General features: G+C 40.0%; 1 protein-coding gene across 3 annotated transcripts in view; it reads right to left on the bottom strand.

The window, feature by feature from the left end:
* The window catches only part of CPQ (carboxypeptidase Q), a 385,779-nt gene that overhangs the window by 289,651 nt on the left and 79,304 nt on the right, over nt 1–16,824 (bottom strand). For all 3 annotated transcript variants that reach the window (XM_080646549.1, XM_080646548.1, XM_080646550.1), the window contains exon 2: nt 11,539–12,003. In XM_080646549.1, coding sequence (XP_080502675.1) covers nt 11,539–11,968 — 430 coding nt within the window. In that variant the 5' untranslated portion in view covers nt 11,969–12,003. The remainder of the gene's footprint in view (nt 1–11,538; nt 12,004–16,824) is intronic.

Genomic DNA, 16,824 nt, shown 5'->3' with positions numbered 1-16,824 from the left:
TTCTCTTTGGGTATTCCAAAGAGAACTTCCTCATAAGAAACATATAATGGCATAAGAAAATAATACCATTTTTCTCTTTCTACAGAAGTAATTATTAGGTTAATATCCCAACTATCAGAGTCACTAATGTGGATTTCTAAATAAAGCTCATAAACAAATATTTGGTTTAGATTCAAGTTCCCTTTCCTTTCTACTTCCTCCAATTTATACTCATGGGAAATTCCAATTTATGTAAAGTAAATAAGTGTAAGTACTACATTTATTCCCCAAATATTTTCACATCCTAACCAAGAACACATTTGGATTACTATCTGTAAATGTTGCAAGAAGTTAGTGGTCTTTGGCATATTTGAAAGGTTAAGTCAACAAGTCAGCAAATTATTTTAAATTGCTTACCAAGATTAGGTTTAAATAACTTGGAAAGAGAAATTTATTTATTAAAAATAACTATAATATAGACTTTGTTTTGCTTCCCATTATAATTCCATCTCATACATTTACATATTTGTATAGCATACTATGCCAGCAAAGTATTTCAGTATCTCTCACATTTTCTTGTCAGTTTCATTTATTTTTATCCTATGTCTAAAAAGCCATATTACCTACAATATTATTTGATGTACTCTTAATGTACCTCAAAATGTATATACCTAATTAGATTTTCTCCCATTATATTCCAAAGAACGCCAATAAGGTTAGTAAAGACTAAAAATGATGATGAATCTAGCCAATTAGAGTCGATCAAGGGCTAGGCCTTGATCTGTTACCTAAAAATAAGGTATAGTCCTCATTCTTCCTATAATCAAGGTAAAATATTGAAATGTTTATGCAATGCTAGAAGAAATTACACTCTTCCAAAATATAATAATAACTCGTGTGCCACATAGACAACATGCTACAGTTCAGACTTGGAGACTTGTGGAAATTAATCTTAGATACAGTGGAATTCTTCCATCTTACAAAGTTCCAAATGAAGACATCAGTAGACTTCCAAAGATCTGGAACATTTTTATTAGCTTAAACTGGGGAAGTTTCTGTGGTGACCCAAAATTATTTGAACAGACTCTAAAAATAAAATGCAATTACAATTTTACTTTGAAAGCTAGCCTTCTTAAAGAAAACTGGATAACATTTCTCTAGAGTTCTATGTTATGCTCTACTTGGTTTGTCATTTTAGCATTTCTGGGTGCAATGCTTTTTATTAAGTACTGTAGAGGGCCCCAAAATAAATAAAACAAGAACCAAGTCTTGAAAATTTTTACAGACTGGTTTGGCAATTGCTTCAGTGAGAAATAACACAGAGTGAATAGATATGACAAGACAATAGATGTCTCACACAAGCAGAGGATGTCCTAACTAGATGTTCTAACAAGGATGTTGTAACAAGGAGTCAGGGGAATGTATCAGTGTAAAGCTGAAGCTATGCTTAAATAGCCAAATAGGTAAATAGACTTTACCTATGTGGTTTGGTTTTGCATTACTATATTCTAGAGCTGAGAAATTACGCTCTTCCAAGGATATAGTAATAACTCGTGTGCAAACTGTGTTATTACATAGAGTGCTTTCACATGCATCCCCTTATTCATGTTTCATAGCAATCCTATCCAGTACATAAGACTATTTCTTCATTTTCTGTTGGATAAAGCTGAGGCCTACACGTTAAAAAATGTATAAACAAAAAGTAAGTTATTAAACAAAAGTTACTCTACTGAGAGATTAAGATTCAATGAGATTGCCCTGGCCGGTGTGGCTCAGTGGTTGAGTGTCAACCTCTGAACCAGGAGGTCACAGTTTGATTCCTGGTCAGGGCACATGGCCAGGTTGTGGGCTTGATCCCCAGTAGGGGGTGTGCAGGAGGCAACCGATCAATGATTCTCTTTCATCATTGATGTTTCTATATCTCTCTCCCTCTTCATTCCTCTCTGAAATCAATTTTTAAAATAAAGATTCAATGAGATCTTCCTTCTTTTCCATTCTTTTCACAATCTAACACTGCCTTACCACAATACCCTGAGACACTCTCATTTATTTATTCTTAAACATTTATAGACCATCAACAATGTGCTGGGCAATAGGGATAAAAAATGTGTAAGATATGGTGACTAACTTCTCAAAAAGATTACTTTCTTTTAGGAAAGAACTAATTATAGTGTAATCTGGCGAATGGAATGATAAAGCTAGCAGACAGAGATACCCAAAGGTATCCCAAGGTGCAGGAGAGAGGAGAAATCAAGGAAAACCTCCTGGAGAAGACGAATTCCAAGCTGAATCATCAAGGGTAAGCAGGAGTTAGCCAGATGAGGGAGAGAGGACAGGACATGGAGTCCCAGGGCAGGGCCGGGGAGGGAGCTATTCCAGGCAAGTGTTCAGCATAAGCAAATGACAGCAAAAAGAGAAACAATACAGTGCAGGACTTCATAGCAAATTTGGTGCTACTAGAGACTAGTGCTCAATGCAAGAGATGAGGCTGAAATTTATTACTCAAAAGCCAAAGTTGAAATATATAAACTATAAAGGGGAGCTATTTTGATTTGTAATATGTTTCTCCTTTCTCTTTCAACAATACATTTTCTACTTATTTTTTTTACAAGGAAACTATTTTACCTACTTCAATTTTTATGAGCTTTTTATTGAAGTATAATTTACAAAAAGTAAACCTGATCAATTTTCAGTGTACAGTTCAATGAGTTTTGATAAATATATGTATAGTCATGTAACCACCACCATAATCAAGATTTGCCATCACATCATAAAGTTCCCTCACGCCTCTTGCAGTCAGTCAATCTTCTGTCACTAAACTTCTGCCTCCAATGGAATTTTACATACATGGAATTGTATGGTATATAATGTTTTGTGTCTGTCTTCTTTCACTCAGCCTCATGCTTTTGAGATTCATCTGTTGTGGTGCCCATCAGTCGTGTTGCTGATTAGTATTCCACTATATGGATGCATCACAGTGTGTTTATCCATTCACCAGGTGATGGACATGTGAGTCACTGCCAGCTTTTAGTTGTTAGGAATAAAACCATGATGAATATTCACATACAATCCTTTATGTGGGTATATGTTTTTATTTCTCTTGGGAAAATACCTAGGAGTGAAATTGCTGGATTGTATAATAAGCATTTGTTTAACTTTATAGGAAACTGGTTTTTAAATAAGTTGAAACTATAAAGCAATGATTCTTTATTCTCATTAAAAAAATCTCTTGGTCAAACAGCCCAAAGCACTTCTCAAATGTCCGGCCCAATGCATGCATTTTGCATTAGTAGCACAGACTTATGTACTCCCTTGCAGTTTTCAAAGTATGTTCACATGCATGATTCTATTTTACCCTTAAAGCAACTCGGTCAAATAGCGGTGGGTGACATTCAGCTGGTATGTGTCGGGAACAACCTTACCAGATGTATATGGCATCAATCTGACTGGCCAAAAGCCAGGGCACACCGGCTGTCAGATATTTTGAACATCACCTTTGAAGTAGATAGTATTGGCTCATTTGAAGACAAGGAAACTGAGGCTTAAAAGGTTAAGAATGTTAACCTCCATGAGACCCTGGAAAAGCGTTAAGGACAAAGAACTCCTACCTAGAACTTCTACGGGCACCATGAAGGAGTAAACAGGTGGATGCAGGAAATATTTGATCTATAATTAGATTGATAAAGAAGCCTAACTCCTACAGGACAAACTCCTACAAGTCTTGCATGAGGAGTTTGTCCTCTGATGTTCCAAAATTCAGCTCTAGAAAGTTTTAGCAAAAATACATTGAATTTCCCTAAGGAGGGACAGAAATAGAAAACAAAATCAGAAATGCCAGAGCCTCTGTCTTTGAGAGGAGAAGGCTATGAGCCAAACTCTGTGATGACAAGGATCAGGAATTTTCCATTCTCTGTGTATCCAGACTCACTGTGATCCCACAACAAACCCTCGCAGCTACCTGGCAGCTACAGCTTAACTACCAGGCTCCACTTCAGCACTTCACGAATTTTGTTTTTCTTCCTTTAGTGAAAAAAAGATGTAGTTCACTTAAAAGGAGCTTTTCCTCTATTTTCATAAAATATAGTTTATATTGTGGCAATCTTACCAACCTTCCAAAAAGTCACTAACTAATAAACCTTTAGTTTGGTAAAACTGAGTAGAATACAAATGAGGACAAAATTAACACTATCTGGATTCAATAGCAACCCCAAGATGCAGCCACGGGCTCAGCAGAGTGACTTGTAAAAGGAGCAAGGACACCAGAGGACACAAAAGGTACACTTTTCTTTGAGGGTGTGAATCCCTCACGTATGTTCACCCTGACATTGTCTCCTGTCCCAAGCTTAATATGTTCAACTGCTTGACAAAGTGCAAGGGGAAGAGCTTTTCAAATCTATATATATAAAAGGCTAAGCAACCAGGCGACCAGCTGGTAGGTCTGATGCGCACTGACCACCAAGGGACAGATGCTCAATGCAGGAGCTACCGAGTGACAGCAACTCTGCAGAGTGCCCTCTCGCACTCCAAGACCCCTCAGGAGATGTCAGACTGCTGGTTTCGGCCCAATCCCCGCAGGCCAGGCTAAGGGACCCCACCTGCCGGAGGGACCCCACTTACTCTGCAGAGGCCCTTCAAGCCCTGGCGCTGCCCCAGGTGCACTGGCCAGGGAGGGACTGCGGGAGTTTGGCTCCAGGGCATATCTGGCCCATCTCGCCCAGTCCCACCCCGCCAACCACCTTCTAATTAGTTTCCTTTCAATGTGCACCAATCCATGCACTGGACCTCTAGTTTGAATATAAATGTACTTTGTTTTCAAGGTTGGTCTGGGTATGAGCACAGTCTGTCTTTAAAATTTAGTATCTAAAACTGATCCTATGTATTCTACACTAGTTATTTCAAAATTGAGCTTTAAAAAAACTGCAGTTTACCTACCTTCATTAAGCAGAAGTTTCTTGAGAAGAAACTGTCAGAAATGATAGGCTGAATTAGCCCCCAGACGTCTATAGTTCAGTGAAAAGAGCATTAACTGTGCAGGGAGAAAGGGAATGAATAGACAATGCTTTGGAGATAAGCAAGCACTGAAAAAGTCTCCTTAGAGGAGGAGACATTTGAGCTAAATCCCTGAAGATGAGCATTGCAGGCAGAGGACGACAGCATGAAACCAGGATAACATATCAGGTGCTAGACTTTCGAGGCTCTGAGCATGGGTGCCAGAGTGGATGTCAATAGTATTGATGAACGTGAGGAATAGGAGAGACAGGATGCTGAGTTTGCAAGGCTCACAAAACATCCAGTCGTTCTTGGAAATGAGATACAAATGAGTGACATATACGAACACTTAGAAGTCATAAGTATATAGTTGGTACTTAAAGCCATGGGACTGCATCATGCTATTTAAGGATAATGTTTTTAGGCAGAAATCTTTGAAAATGCCAATATTTAAGATAACGCCTAGGAAAGGGAAACATGCAAATAAATAAGGGGGAAATAGTAGAAAAGATAAAGGAGAACCTACTTTAATTTACACGGCAAAATTGACGATCGCCTAGAACATTTTTCTTCAAACTATATCTGCCAGGGGGATATGCCCCCACTTCATCTCACGATTACTCTCCTTTTATTTATTTTCTTAGTTCAATTAAATCCACGATAATCCATTAGCTACAGAGGACCAAATTGCTATTGGTGATGTCACTTACACTATATAACCAATGGCTACCTTTTTTACTTACTTGTTTACTTATTTATGCAAAAAAAATCATATCATATTGTTATTGAGAGTCATAATGAAATGAGCACTGCGTTGGGTATGACAATTGGCATTCAATATCCAATCCAATCTCCTTTAAATGTACCTTTCTGTCTATAAATACTAAAAACTACATTTCTGGGGCTTCCTACGCTAGAGTGCTAGAAGTAATTTAAGCATCACCAATCATATGCACTTGAACAAAATCTGGAAGGTAGAAATTGGGTGGAGGCTGTTTTTTCCTGCTTCTTCTGTTTCAGAGGAAAGCACAACTATGAAAATGTCTGGATTTTCCACAGCAGCTTTCTGACAAAGGCCACTGCTCCACCTAGGAAAGGCAATAGCAGTCTTGGTGGCCTGGTTCTACAGAACAGTTCTCAAATTCATTCCCGAAATGTTAAAATCTGCCTCATTAGCTTGCCCAATGATTCTGTAAACGACTTAAAATCCTGTAATATACCCATGTCTGCTTTAACTTTAATTCAGGTAGAGTGGTTCCACAACTGAACATTAACTACCCTTCAGCTGTACACATTAGGCCCAGTCTAGTGCTAACTCTACCTCTTCTTCCTCCCTCTCCTAAATCATTTCCATAAAGAAAAGGCATGAGGTACACACACTTTGACAGGAACTAGCAGAAGTACTAATCAGTGCACAGAGCTCAAAATCCAAGCCTACCTAGATTGGGACCTTAAGTCTGTGAGTGCAGTTTCAAAAGCAAGTCACCCACCAATCTGTGAACCATGAGTCATGAGGCTAATGTTCCAACATCGGTATGAACTGAGCTAAATAGCTCAGTTTCTTAGAGCACTTTGATAGCAGAGGGAGCAGAAATTAATCAACTTTGCTGTTTTCTTATCTTTTAACTATACTGACAGCCAGCCAGTCCTCCTCGAGTATGAGAAACAAATAAACTATTAAGAAGAAATAAAAAGGAGGTGATGGATCCATACAAACCATCTCAATTTGAATCAAACAACAATGAAAGAATTTAAATCTTTATTATGTAACTAGAGGCCCGGTGCACAAAATTCGTGCATGGGGGGTGTGTCCCTCAGCCCAGCCTGCACCCTCTCCAATCTGGGACATCCCACTCACAATCCAGGACTGCTGGCTCCCAACTGCTCGCCTGCCTGCCTTCCTGATTGCCCCTAACCGCTTCTGCCTGCCAGCCTAATGACCCCGTAACCACTCCCCTGCCATCCTGATTGATACCTAACTGCTCCCCTGCCAGCCTGATTGCCCCTAACTGCCCTCCCCTGAAGGCCTGGTCACCCCTAACTGCCCTCCCCTGCAGGCCTGGTCCCCCCCAACTGCCCTCCCCTGCAGGCCTGGTCCCCCCCAACTGCCCTCCCCTGCAGGCCTGGTCCCCCCCAACTGCCCTCCCCTGCAGGCCTGGTCCCCCCCAACTGCTCTCCCCTGCAGGCCTGGGTCCCCCCCAACTGCCCCTCCCTGCAGGCCCAGTCACCCCCATCTTCCCTCCTCTGCCAGCCTGGTCATCCCTAACTGCCCTCCCCTGCAGGCTTGATTGCCCCCAACTGCTCTCCCTTGCAGGCCTGGTCCCTCTCAACCGCCCTCCCCTGCTGGCCATCTTGTGGTGGCCATCTTGTGTCCACATGGGGGCAGCCATCTTTTACCACATGGGGGCAGCCATCTTGTGTGTTGGAGTGACAGTCAATTTCCATATTACTCTTTTATTAGATAGGATAGAGGCCTGGTGTACGTGTGGGGGCTGGCTGGTTTGCCCTGAAGGGTGTCCCGGATCAGGGTGGGGGTTCCCTTGGGGCGTGGGGCAGCCTGGGTGAGGGGAGTGTGGTTTGCAGGCTGGCCACGCCCCCTGGCAACCCAAGTGGAGGCCCTGGTATCTGGGATTTACTTATCTTCTATAATTAAAACTTTGTAGCCTTGAGCAGAGGCCAGGGCCAGCCAGGAAGCTTGGCTTCCTCCATTGCCAGGGAAACCCAAGCCTCCTGCTCGTTCCGTGGCCACAGCCATCTTGGTTGGGTTAATTTGCATAGTCGCTCCTGATTGGCTTGTGGGTGTGGCTTGTGGGCGTAGCAGAGGTATGGTCAATTTGCATGTTCCTTTTATTAGTGTAGATGAGTTCCTATGCATCCTAGAACATCATTAAAGCACCAACAGAAAACTGGGCAAGAAATATTCACAGATAATTTGAATGAGAAAACTACAAGTAACCTATAAAATATTAACCTTACCAATAAGCAAAGGAATACAAAGTAAAATAATAGTGAAATATCACTATTAGCCCATAACATTGGGAAATTTAGGAAAACTACCCAGTACAGATGAAGGTGCAGAGATTAGAACATTAAGATACACTGTGGATAGGAGAGTAAATGTGTACTTGGGCTGTTCCAGATCTTAGCTATTGTAAATAACACTGTTATGAACATATGGATACATATAGTCTTTCTTATTGGTGTTTTGGAATTCTTAGGATATATTCCTAGAAGTAGGATGTCTGGGTCAAAGGGAAGTTCCATTTTTAATTGTCTGAGGAACTTCCATACTGTTTTCCATAGTGGCTGCACCAGTCTACATTCCCACCAGAAGTGTACTAGGCTAAAACTGTTTTACTTAGCATCACATCTTACTTGGCCTGCTTATATATGTCTTCCTCCAACTCTTCACAGATATCTCACAGAGCCCTAACCCTGACACAAATAAACTAGCACATACTATAATACTCCAGCCTAGAAATGGAAAGTTAAAAAAAAAATTACCTTTGTTTATATAAGCAATCTGCTCTGTAGCATACACCTGGGAGAATCCTGCTGTCATAAACTCTAGCTTCACGGATCCTTTGTGAATTCTCATAAATATCACAACCTATCCAATTCTGAAGAGACCTGACAGATTCATATTCCAGCCAAGTCATTAAATGACTAGACCAAGGTCACACAACTCATAGGGGGCTAAACCAAGGATACAACATGGGTTTCCTGGGAGATGAGCTCTGCACCACACTCCCTGCACCTAGAAGGCCCTTTACCCCGATTTCACATTATCTCCTGAGCAAATTTTTCCACACCTGGTCTAGCCTAACTCTCTAGTCTCCTCAGAACTTAAAATAGTCCAGTTGCCAGACAACTGTTTATCTACTTTGAGCCCCAGGGAATGAGGAGTGGGGAGAAAGTGAGTCTTAGAACACAACAATAGATTCCAGTAAGTAAAATTCAGTTCCCCTGGGTCTTGAAGGCCCCAGGAGCAATCACTAACTTGGCTTAGTTTTCTACACCAGGCAGGTAGCCAGAGAAGAGCCGGCCCAGCTACAGAATTAAAAATGAGGATAAGAAAAAAAATGAGAAAAGTGTCCCCCAAAAAAGGTACAAACAGAAATACATTCTGCCATCACAGTTACAGGTTATCCGCCGCTTTGAGACAGATGTGCTTCAGTCAGATGTCTAAAATAGATAAATATTATAAATTGAAATAACATTAAAATATTTGTATGTGAGGCAATATAGTCTAATGACTAAAAGCACAAACTCTGGAGTTGACAGTTGTTCACACCTGAACTTGGCCTCTCTTATGAGTTGTATAACCTTGAGCAAACTACCTAACCTCTTAGAAGCTGGTTTTCTCACACGGAAAAAAAAATCTAGACTTTAAAGTCTTAAAAAGAAAAAAGAGAAGAAAAATGTATATGCATATATGCTGGTGCCTAACATAGATTCCTGTATAACAGAAGGCAATTGAACAAAACTCCAGGTTGACACTGTACAATTCAGGCTGAGGGGCTCCCTGATACCTTAGAGGACTCTACCACCTATTCATGCAGCCTCAAAGAGATCAAAACTGGCCATCACAGTGGTACTTCCAAAACAGCTGTGTAAGACATTTGGCAGATCTCTCTTACAAAATTATTTAACTGGGGAAAATTATTTTTTTAAAAAATCACTTAAAGTCTCTCAAAATTGTCCTATGGGCATACCAATGAAGAAACATTCATTCAGAGCCAAGCAATGATTCTCTTTCAGCATTGATGTTTCTCTCTCTCTCTCTCCTCTCTCTCTCCTCTCTCTCTCTCTCTCTCTCTCTCTCTCTCTCTCTCTCACTTTCCTCTCTGAAATCAATAAAATAAATATTCAAAAAGAAAAAAAAAAAGAAAGAAAAGAAACATTCATTCAGGAAAACCTACTAAATCTGAGAATAATGAGAGTCTGTAGCATTTGGGCCCTGACCTGCTTCCTTCTCCCATTCCCAGATCCCTGTTACAGAAACTCTATTCCAGGTACTCTACTGCAAAAAAACTGAGGTCCCATTCCTCAACCCAGCCCCTACTTATATGATAGAAACCCAACCGCACATGTAGGTGCCAAGAATACTGGGGCTCCGATCACCACTGTCACAGCCCACTCACGGGCAGAGGTTCCACCCTGGGAGAAACAAGCTGAGGAGACCGAGAGATACCACCCTCCATGTCTAACACCTGCTAGAGATATCACTCTTGGAGGAAGAGGCCACTATCTCTGTGCCTACCTCCTGAGAAGTAGCACAGGCGTTCTCCCAAGGAAGAAGCAGGCAAGGAGGATGAAGAGCTTTTCAGTTCTTACCCAGGGAGTGACTTTATTTGGAGCAGAACATAGGGAATTCCATATACCAGGGTATTGTTGAAAACAGTGGAGAGCTTGGTAGAAAGCAATTACGGGGTTGTTGATAGCTTCATGACACTACGAGCAATAAGCAAAATGGCAGAACATTCGCACGTTTAACAGAAAGAACCAGGGAAAGGAACAACCAAAGAAAGCCTTCCTGGGATCATAGTAAACCCTGGCGACTGGGAAGGCTATGTGCATGTTCCTACGCAGAAACAATCAAAACAGAACATGGGTCAGACTTGAAAACACTTCCCAAACTACACACAGATCCATCAAAAAAGGGCAAAAGCCTCACTGGAACAAGAGGCATAAGCAATGAGTTTCTTCTTGGGCTGATGATAATGGTCTACAATTACACTACTGTGGTAGTTGCTCAACTCTGTCAATATACTAAAACCCCCCTAAATTGTGTATTTTCAATGGGTGACTATTATGGTATGTGAATTACAGGAAAAAAGATGATTAAAAAACCTGAAAATCAATTTATCTTTTGGGTCTTTCTCCTGGCATTAGACAAGATTAAATGTTTCTAAAAAATGCTTAGAGAAGGCCAAGTAGTTTCTATAAACTAGTTACTCGGCCATGGAAAAAGTCCACGAATACATTCAAGACTGACTGATAGCTCACTGTTGACCGGTAATCTCTCTCTGATCTAAACATTTATATTGTCTAAGGAAGCTAAGCCAGGGTCCTAATAAATAAAGGTAGAATGCCACCCTGGCATTAGAATCCTCAGGTTCTGTAAAAATAATTAACTCAAAGCAATTCAATGCACGCAATTCTGTTCCTTATCTCACCAATTCTAAGAAATTCTGTACATTGAGGCCACTTTGAAGAAGTCTTAGTTTTTCTATCCTACTAACATATATCTCAATTTTCAAGTTATCAAGTGATAGGGCTGATAAATATCACGTACCAATAGCTGTATATACGTCATTTAAAAAATGGCCCTACACAATCACCTTTCTTAAAGTAACAGATGACAGAAAGAGAGAGAAGGAAGAAGGAAGAAAATAGAGTGTAACAGTAGAGAACTCATTAAATCAATGGAATAGGAAATGAATACATTTTCCTTCTTATCACCCAAATTATAATATGAATCATGAATACTGCAATAAATTATGCCATAGGACGTTAGTTTTATAAAGTACACGGCAAACTGACTTGAAAGAAACACACAAGGGATACCTTCTGGAGGGGTCCCAATGCTACTTCCAAGGCCCAAAATAGCCATCTTCTGCATTCTCGGCTCCAGCATCACAGCAGATTCTTCTCCCCTTTCCCAGTGGGGTATTTTGACTGGCTCCAGGTGGACATTCTCTAGCCCATCTTCCTTTAGGTTTTGGCACATGATTTGAATGGCTTTTTCTAGACCCTTGGAGCCACTTAATCTGGATCCCACAGTATCAACCAGCAGAGCCAATCGCTCATAGGATCTGTTCTGAGCTTTGCCATAAACAGCAAGGTCTATGATTGCTTTAGCAACATCTCCATAGCGGGCTATTTCTTCTTTTATTTCTTGGAAAGTCCTCTGCGAGGTGTCATTCCTGCATATAGCTTTGCCAGAGTTCAAGGCTAAAAGGTGAGCACCAACAAATGTGAAGAGAAGAAACTTCATTTTTCTTTTTCAGTTTGTTTTCTTCCTAAAATAGTCTATGTAAACAAGAAACATGTTTTAGGAAAAGAATCTCACAGCTATCTGCCCACAACCCAGGGACTGCTTTTCAAACAGGATTATCCTTCCCTTCTCACCCACTGCCCAACTCCCACCATCAAATTCAGGCACCATAACTTCCCGGAATGAAGAAGTAAAGAGGCAATGAGTGGCCTTATTAATAAGGCAGCATTTATTAAAACCATGCAATCACATGCTACCTCATATTTCTGTTTAAAATATGAGGTAGCTAAATGATTAAAATATGAGGTAGCTAAAAGATTAAAATAAAAGGATAACTAGACCAGCACACACTTATGATAAAAACTCTCAGAAAAGTGGGAATAAAGGAAAGATATCTCAATATAATAAAAGCCATATATGAAAAACCCATAGTTAAAAGCATACTCAATGATGAAAATCTAAAAGAATTTCCCTTAAGATCAGAAACAGGAAAGGGTTGTCCACTTTCACCACTCTTATTCAACTTAGTACTGGAAGTCCTAGCCACAGCACTCAGACAAGAAGAAACAAAAGGCCTCTCTCTCTCTCTCTCTCTCTCTCTCTCTCTCTCTCTCTCTCTCTCTTATATGCTTCTAGATCAGCCTTGGGCAAACTATGGCCCGCGGGCCGGATCCGGCTGTTCTATCCGGTTCTCTTGCTCTCCCCTCCGCTCCTTTACTTTGAATTTATATTAGTTCACACAAACACTCCATCCATGCTTTTGTTCCGGCCCTCCGGTCCAGTTTAAGAACCCATTGTGGCCCTCGAGTCAAAAAGTTTGCCCAGTCCTGTTCTAGATACTGAGAACTTGAAATGTAGCTAGCCTAAATTGAGATGTTTTGTAAGTGTAAAATAAACACCTGGTTTGTTCTTTAAAATCAAATACTTCATATTTAAGTAAGAAAAATAAATAAAATGCATCAGATGTATTAAATAAAAGTTATTATTCCTTTTACCTGTCCCTTTTTTACTTTTAAATATGCCTATTAAAAATTTTAACTTACATAGTTATACTAGTATTTATATTGGACAATAATGCTCTAGCTACATTGAACTTGACACTGTCCTTCAAATACCCAGGCCTTTTCATAACTCCTTCTTTAATGAAACTACTTTAAAAATCAGCTTTTCTGTGGAGCCTCAAACAACACCACAATTATATGCACTCAAACATTTAACCCCAGAGTTAAATGTTTTATATGGTAAAAACATTTTCTGTGTTTCTACCATAATGAACTATATTATCAACTAACACATCTATACATATAAAAGCCTAAGTGACCATCACAACCAAACGGACGACCGAACAGGCTGTGTGGGGCGACCAGGCCAGCAGGGGCATCAGTGAGGGGTGACCAGGCCAGCAGGGGGGTTAGTGAGGGGCGACCAAACAACCGAGCAGCAGGCTGCATGGGGCAACCAGGCCCACAGGGGGCAGTTGGGAGTGACCAGGCCAGCAGGGGGGGGGGCAGTTAGGGGCGATCAGGCAGGCAGGCAGGCAAGCAGTTAGTAGCCAGTGGTCCGGATTGTGAGAGGGATGTCCGACTGCCAGTTTAGGTCTGATCACCAGGATCAGGCCTAAACCAGCAGTCAGACATCCCCCAAGGGGTCCCAGATTGGAGAGGGTGCAGGCTGGGCTGAGGGGGACCCCCCCCCATACACAAATTTCATGCACCGGGCCTCTTTTTTATAAATCTGTCTCTCCTATTCTCAAAATCAAATAGTGTAAATTACCATTGCATCTTCAGTCATTGTACCCATATATAGGCATTCAGCACATTTTTATTTAAGGAATGAATGAGCCTTTAATCTCTATAGATTTAGCTTCCCTAGGGTATGAAAGTACTTGTCTTGCCTCTTTTAGGAATAAAATCCTATCATATTTAAATATTTTGAAAAATCATGAAAACTGTATATTGCTGCTGCTGCTGTTGTCCCTTTTATTATAACTACTTACATACATAGATTCTTGGTTTCTACAGTGATCATAATAATGCTTGTTTTTAAAAGTTAAACTTTATCAAGCAATTAAAATATTTCCCCAGATTGTGATTTATTCATTTTTAAGAATGAACTGTTGGTCCAAAAAAAAAAGGTTAATAAGCCATCTAGTAATTAAGACAAACCACAAGTATCTGCTTCTCATTAAAAATTCTCTAAGCATTCTGCAAGCATTCATTAACAATTTCACGATACATTTCTAGTGATGGATTAGAATCATATAAGGATAGCATTGTGGAGACACAAGAGAGCTTAGGAATCCTAGTCAATACCCTTGTTTTTCAGAAAGTAAATCAAGGATTTTGTTGCGATTCCCAAGCAGCAGATAAACCAGCAGCTACAATCAACCAGGTAACTGGAGCAGCTAGCACAGACTTCCCGAAGGATTAAGAATTGTTTTCTTCGAAGAAACTGTATGCATTTACATATAATAGAAACTCAATGAAGCATACCTAAACACAGTCTGAGAAGCAAATAATTATAATAAAATAATAGGTACGCAAGCGGACGCGTACACAGAGGAGCATGAGAACCCAGAGAAGAACAAAGGGGATCATGAACAGCTAGAGAGAAGCATATCTCAAGACAGCTTCCGGGAACAGCTGAGAGAAGGAATGAGTGGTGCGTCCCTCTGTCAGGTCACCGAATCATCCTTCTTAGGTTACATTCTGTTTCAAAGGTAAGTTCAGAAAATAACAGTGCCTACGTTTTCATTGTTACATCTTTTTGCATGTCTGTCAGCTGAAGTAATGGGTAACATGCCACTTAGATAATAATACGTCATGCCCCCTAACATGATCAGTGAAATTAATTTTGAAACAAAAAAATAATAATATACTTTCAAGCAAAAACTGGTATCTGTATTGTTCTAAATACCTTAACTACACTGTATCTTCAAATCCCAAAAATGCAATAAATGCTTTTTTTTTAAAGTAGCTTAATTTAAAAGATGATGGTTTGTTACCTTTTAATGAATCAATTTCCCCCTGAGTATAATACTGGCATTTTAGAAAGTTTAAGATTAAAGGCACAAAACCATGACTTATGTGAAAAATCACTTAGAACACTCAATATAAGTAAACACTAAATGCATGTTAGTTGATTCTAAACCTTGGTTTCCCTAGAACATAATCTGAAAATTACTGATGTAATTCTTGGCTAGAATGCATAAATACATATTTCTCCAATGTAGCACTACAAGAATCTCTTATTTTTGTTTTTAGAAACATACATTAACTCAACTAAAATACGTTTTCATTAATACATAGAAAATTATAATTATTACCAACTGCCTATATTTAGAAAGCTAATAAAAATACAACAAAATATGGCTATATCACATTCCACTTTACAAAACACTGTAAAATATGTCATTTAAAAACACAGGGATTATAATCCGATATAAAATGTGTACATTCCCAATAAGAAATAGAAAATTACAATAAAAATTAAAATAGTAAAGTATACAGACAAAATAAGGCCAAATAGAGGCCAATAACTGAGGACAACTTTTAAAAAATCCTCTCCTAATTCACAAATTTAGGATCAGCATCCATGAAAAGAAATTGTAGACTTGGAGTCATTCTAAATAAGAAGGCTGATCAAAGGAGCCAGTTTATTTGCATGAAAGGACTGAAAACACCAGCCCTCCTCGGTGTGAAAAGACCTAGGCCAAAAGTAGAAATATTTTGGCATATAAAAATCAACAAGGGTTTGAATAAGATGAATAATGAAAGCAGAATTACTACCAAATCTTTCATATTAGTACCAGAGCTCAGAGCTAATTTCAGAAAAATAAAAATGTGCAATTTTAACAGTGAGTATAAACATATTAATAGTTTACCTAAAAAAGAAGAGGACTGGATAAAATCATGAATGATACAGTCATTGGAAGCTGAACCCTTTAAATCTCCCAAAAAGCACGGGCACCACATGGACCCAAGTAAAGTTCACTATGGGACAAAAGGAGGGTTGACTCATCTGAAAGACATTAGTCTGCCTTAGCTCGGAAATACAAATGTCCGTATACAGTCATTGCAACCAAGTAAGATTAAACAAGCTGCATCATTATTTTTTCTATAGTCTACAAAGGGAGCAAATAATTCCATGGTGATCTACAAAGAAAAATAGCATTATTCATCTCATACATTTCTCTTTATTAATTATAAAAGATGTCCTGAGTCATAAATTTATTTCCCCACCCATTTAACAAAAAGTTATTGAGCACCTACTAAGCACTGAAGACACAGATGTATAGGATAATATCCACACCCTTAAAGGGCTGCCAAGAATAATAGGGTCAGAGATAATGTGAAAAGCCCTGTAACAGAAGGAAGTAGTTATGAGGTTCTATGAGAACAGAGCGGGGGAGGGGATGAGGGAGCCGTCTGCTGGAGCTGATGTGTGAAGGGTCAACAGGAGTTTACTGATGAGCATGTGAGGAAGGTGGGCGTGGCACTGAAGAAAAGGTAACCGACTGAGGGAGCAACCCGTGCAAAGACAGAGAGGCTTTACAAAACATAGCCTCCGGGGAAAATGGCATGTAGCTGGCCGGTAAGTGGGGGGAATGGTGGAAGACAGCAATAATAGGAAGGCTTATTCCCCAAGGTTGGACTGAAAAAAGTCCACTGCGTGAAACCATCATATTTGGAGCAAAATGCCCTAGGGCCCTGCTTGGGACAGACACAGCGAACAATTCCCACCCTTCATGCAGCAGGAAAGGAAGGACCGTTTCTTTGTGACTGGCACCACCCCCTGCCCTAGCATGGAGAATTCACCCAGATGCTGCATCAGGCCAAGGACACCATATGGAGCAC

The sequence above is a fragment of the Plecotus auritus genome (genome assembly GCF_963455305.1).
Source record: "Plecotus auritus genome assembly, chromosome: 11".
NCBI lineage: Eukaryota > Metazoa > Chordata > Mammalia > Chiroptera > Vespertilionidae > Plecotus > Plecotus auritus.
The sequence above is the reverse complement of the archived record's forward strand: the minus strand, read 5'-3'. Positions and strand labels throughout refer to the sequence as shown.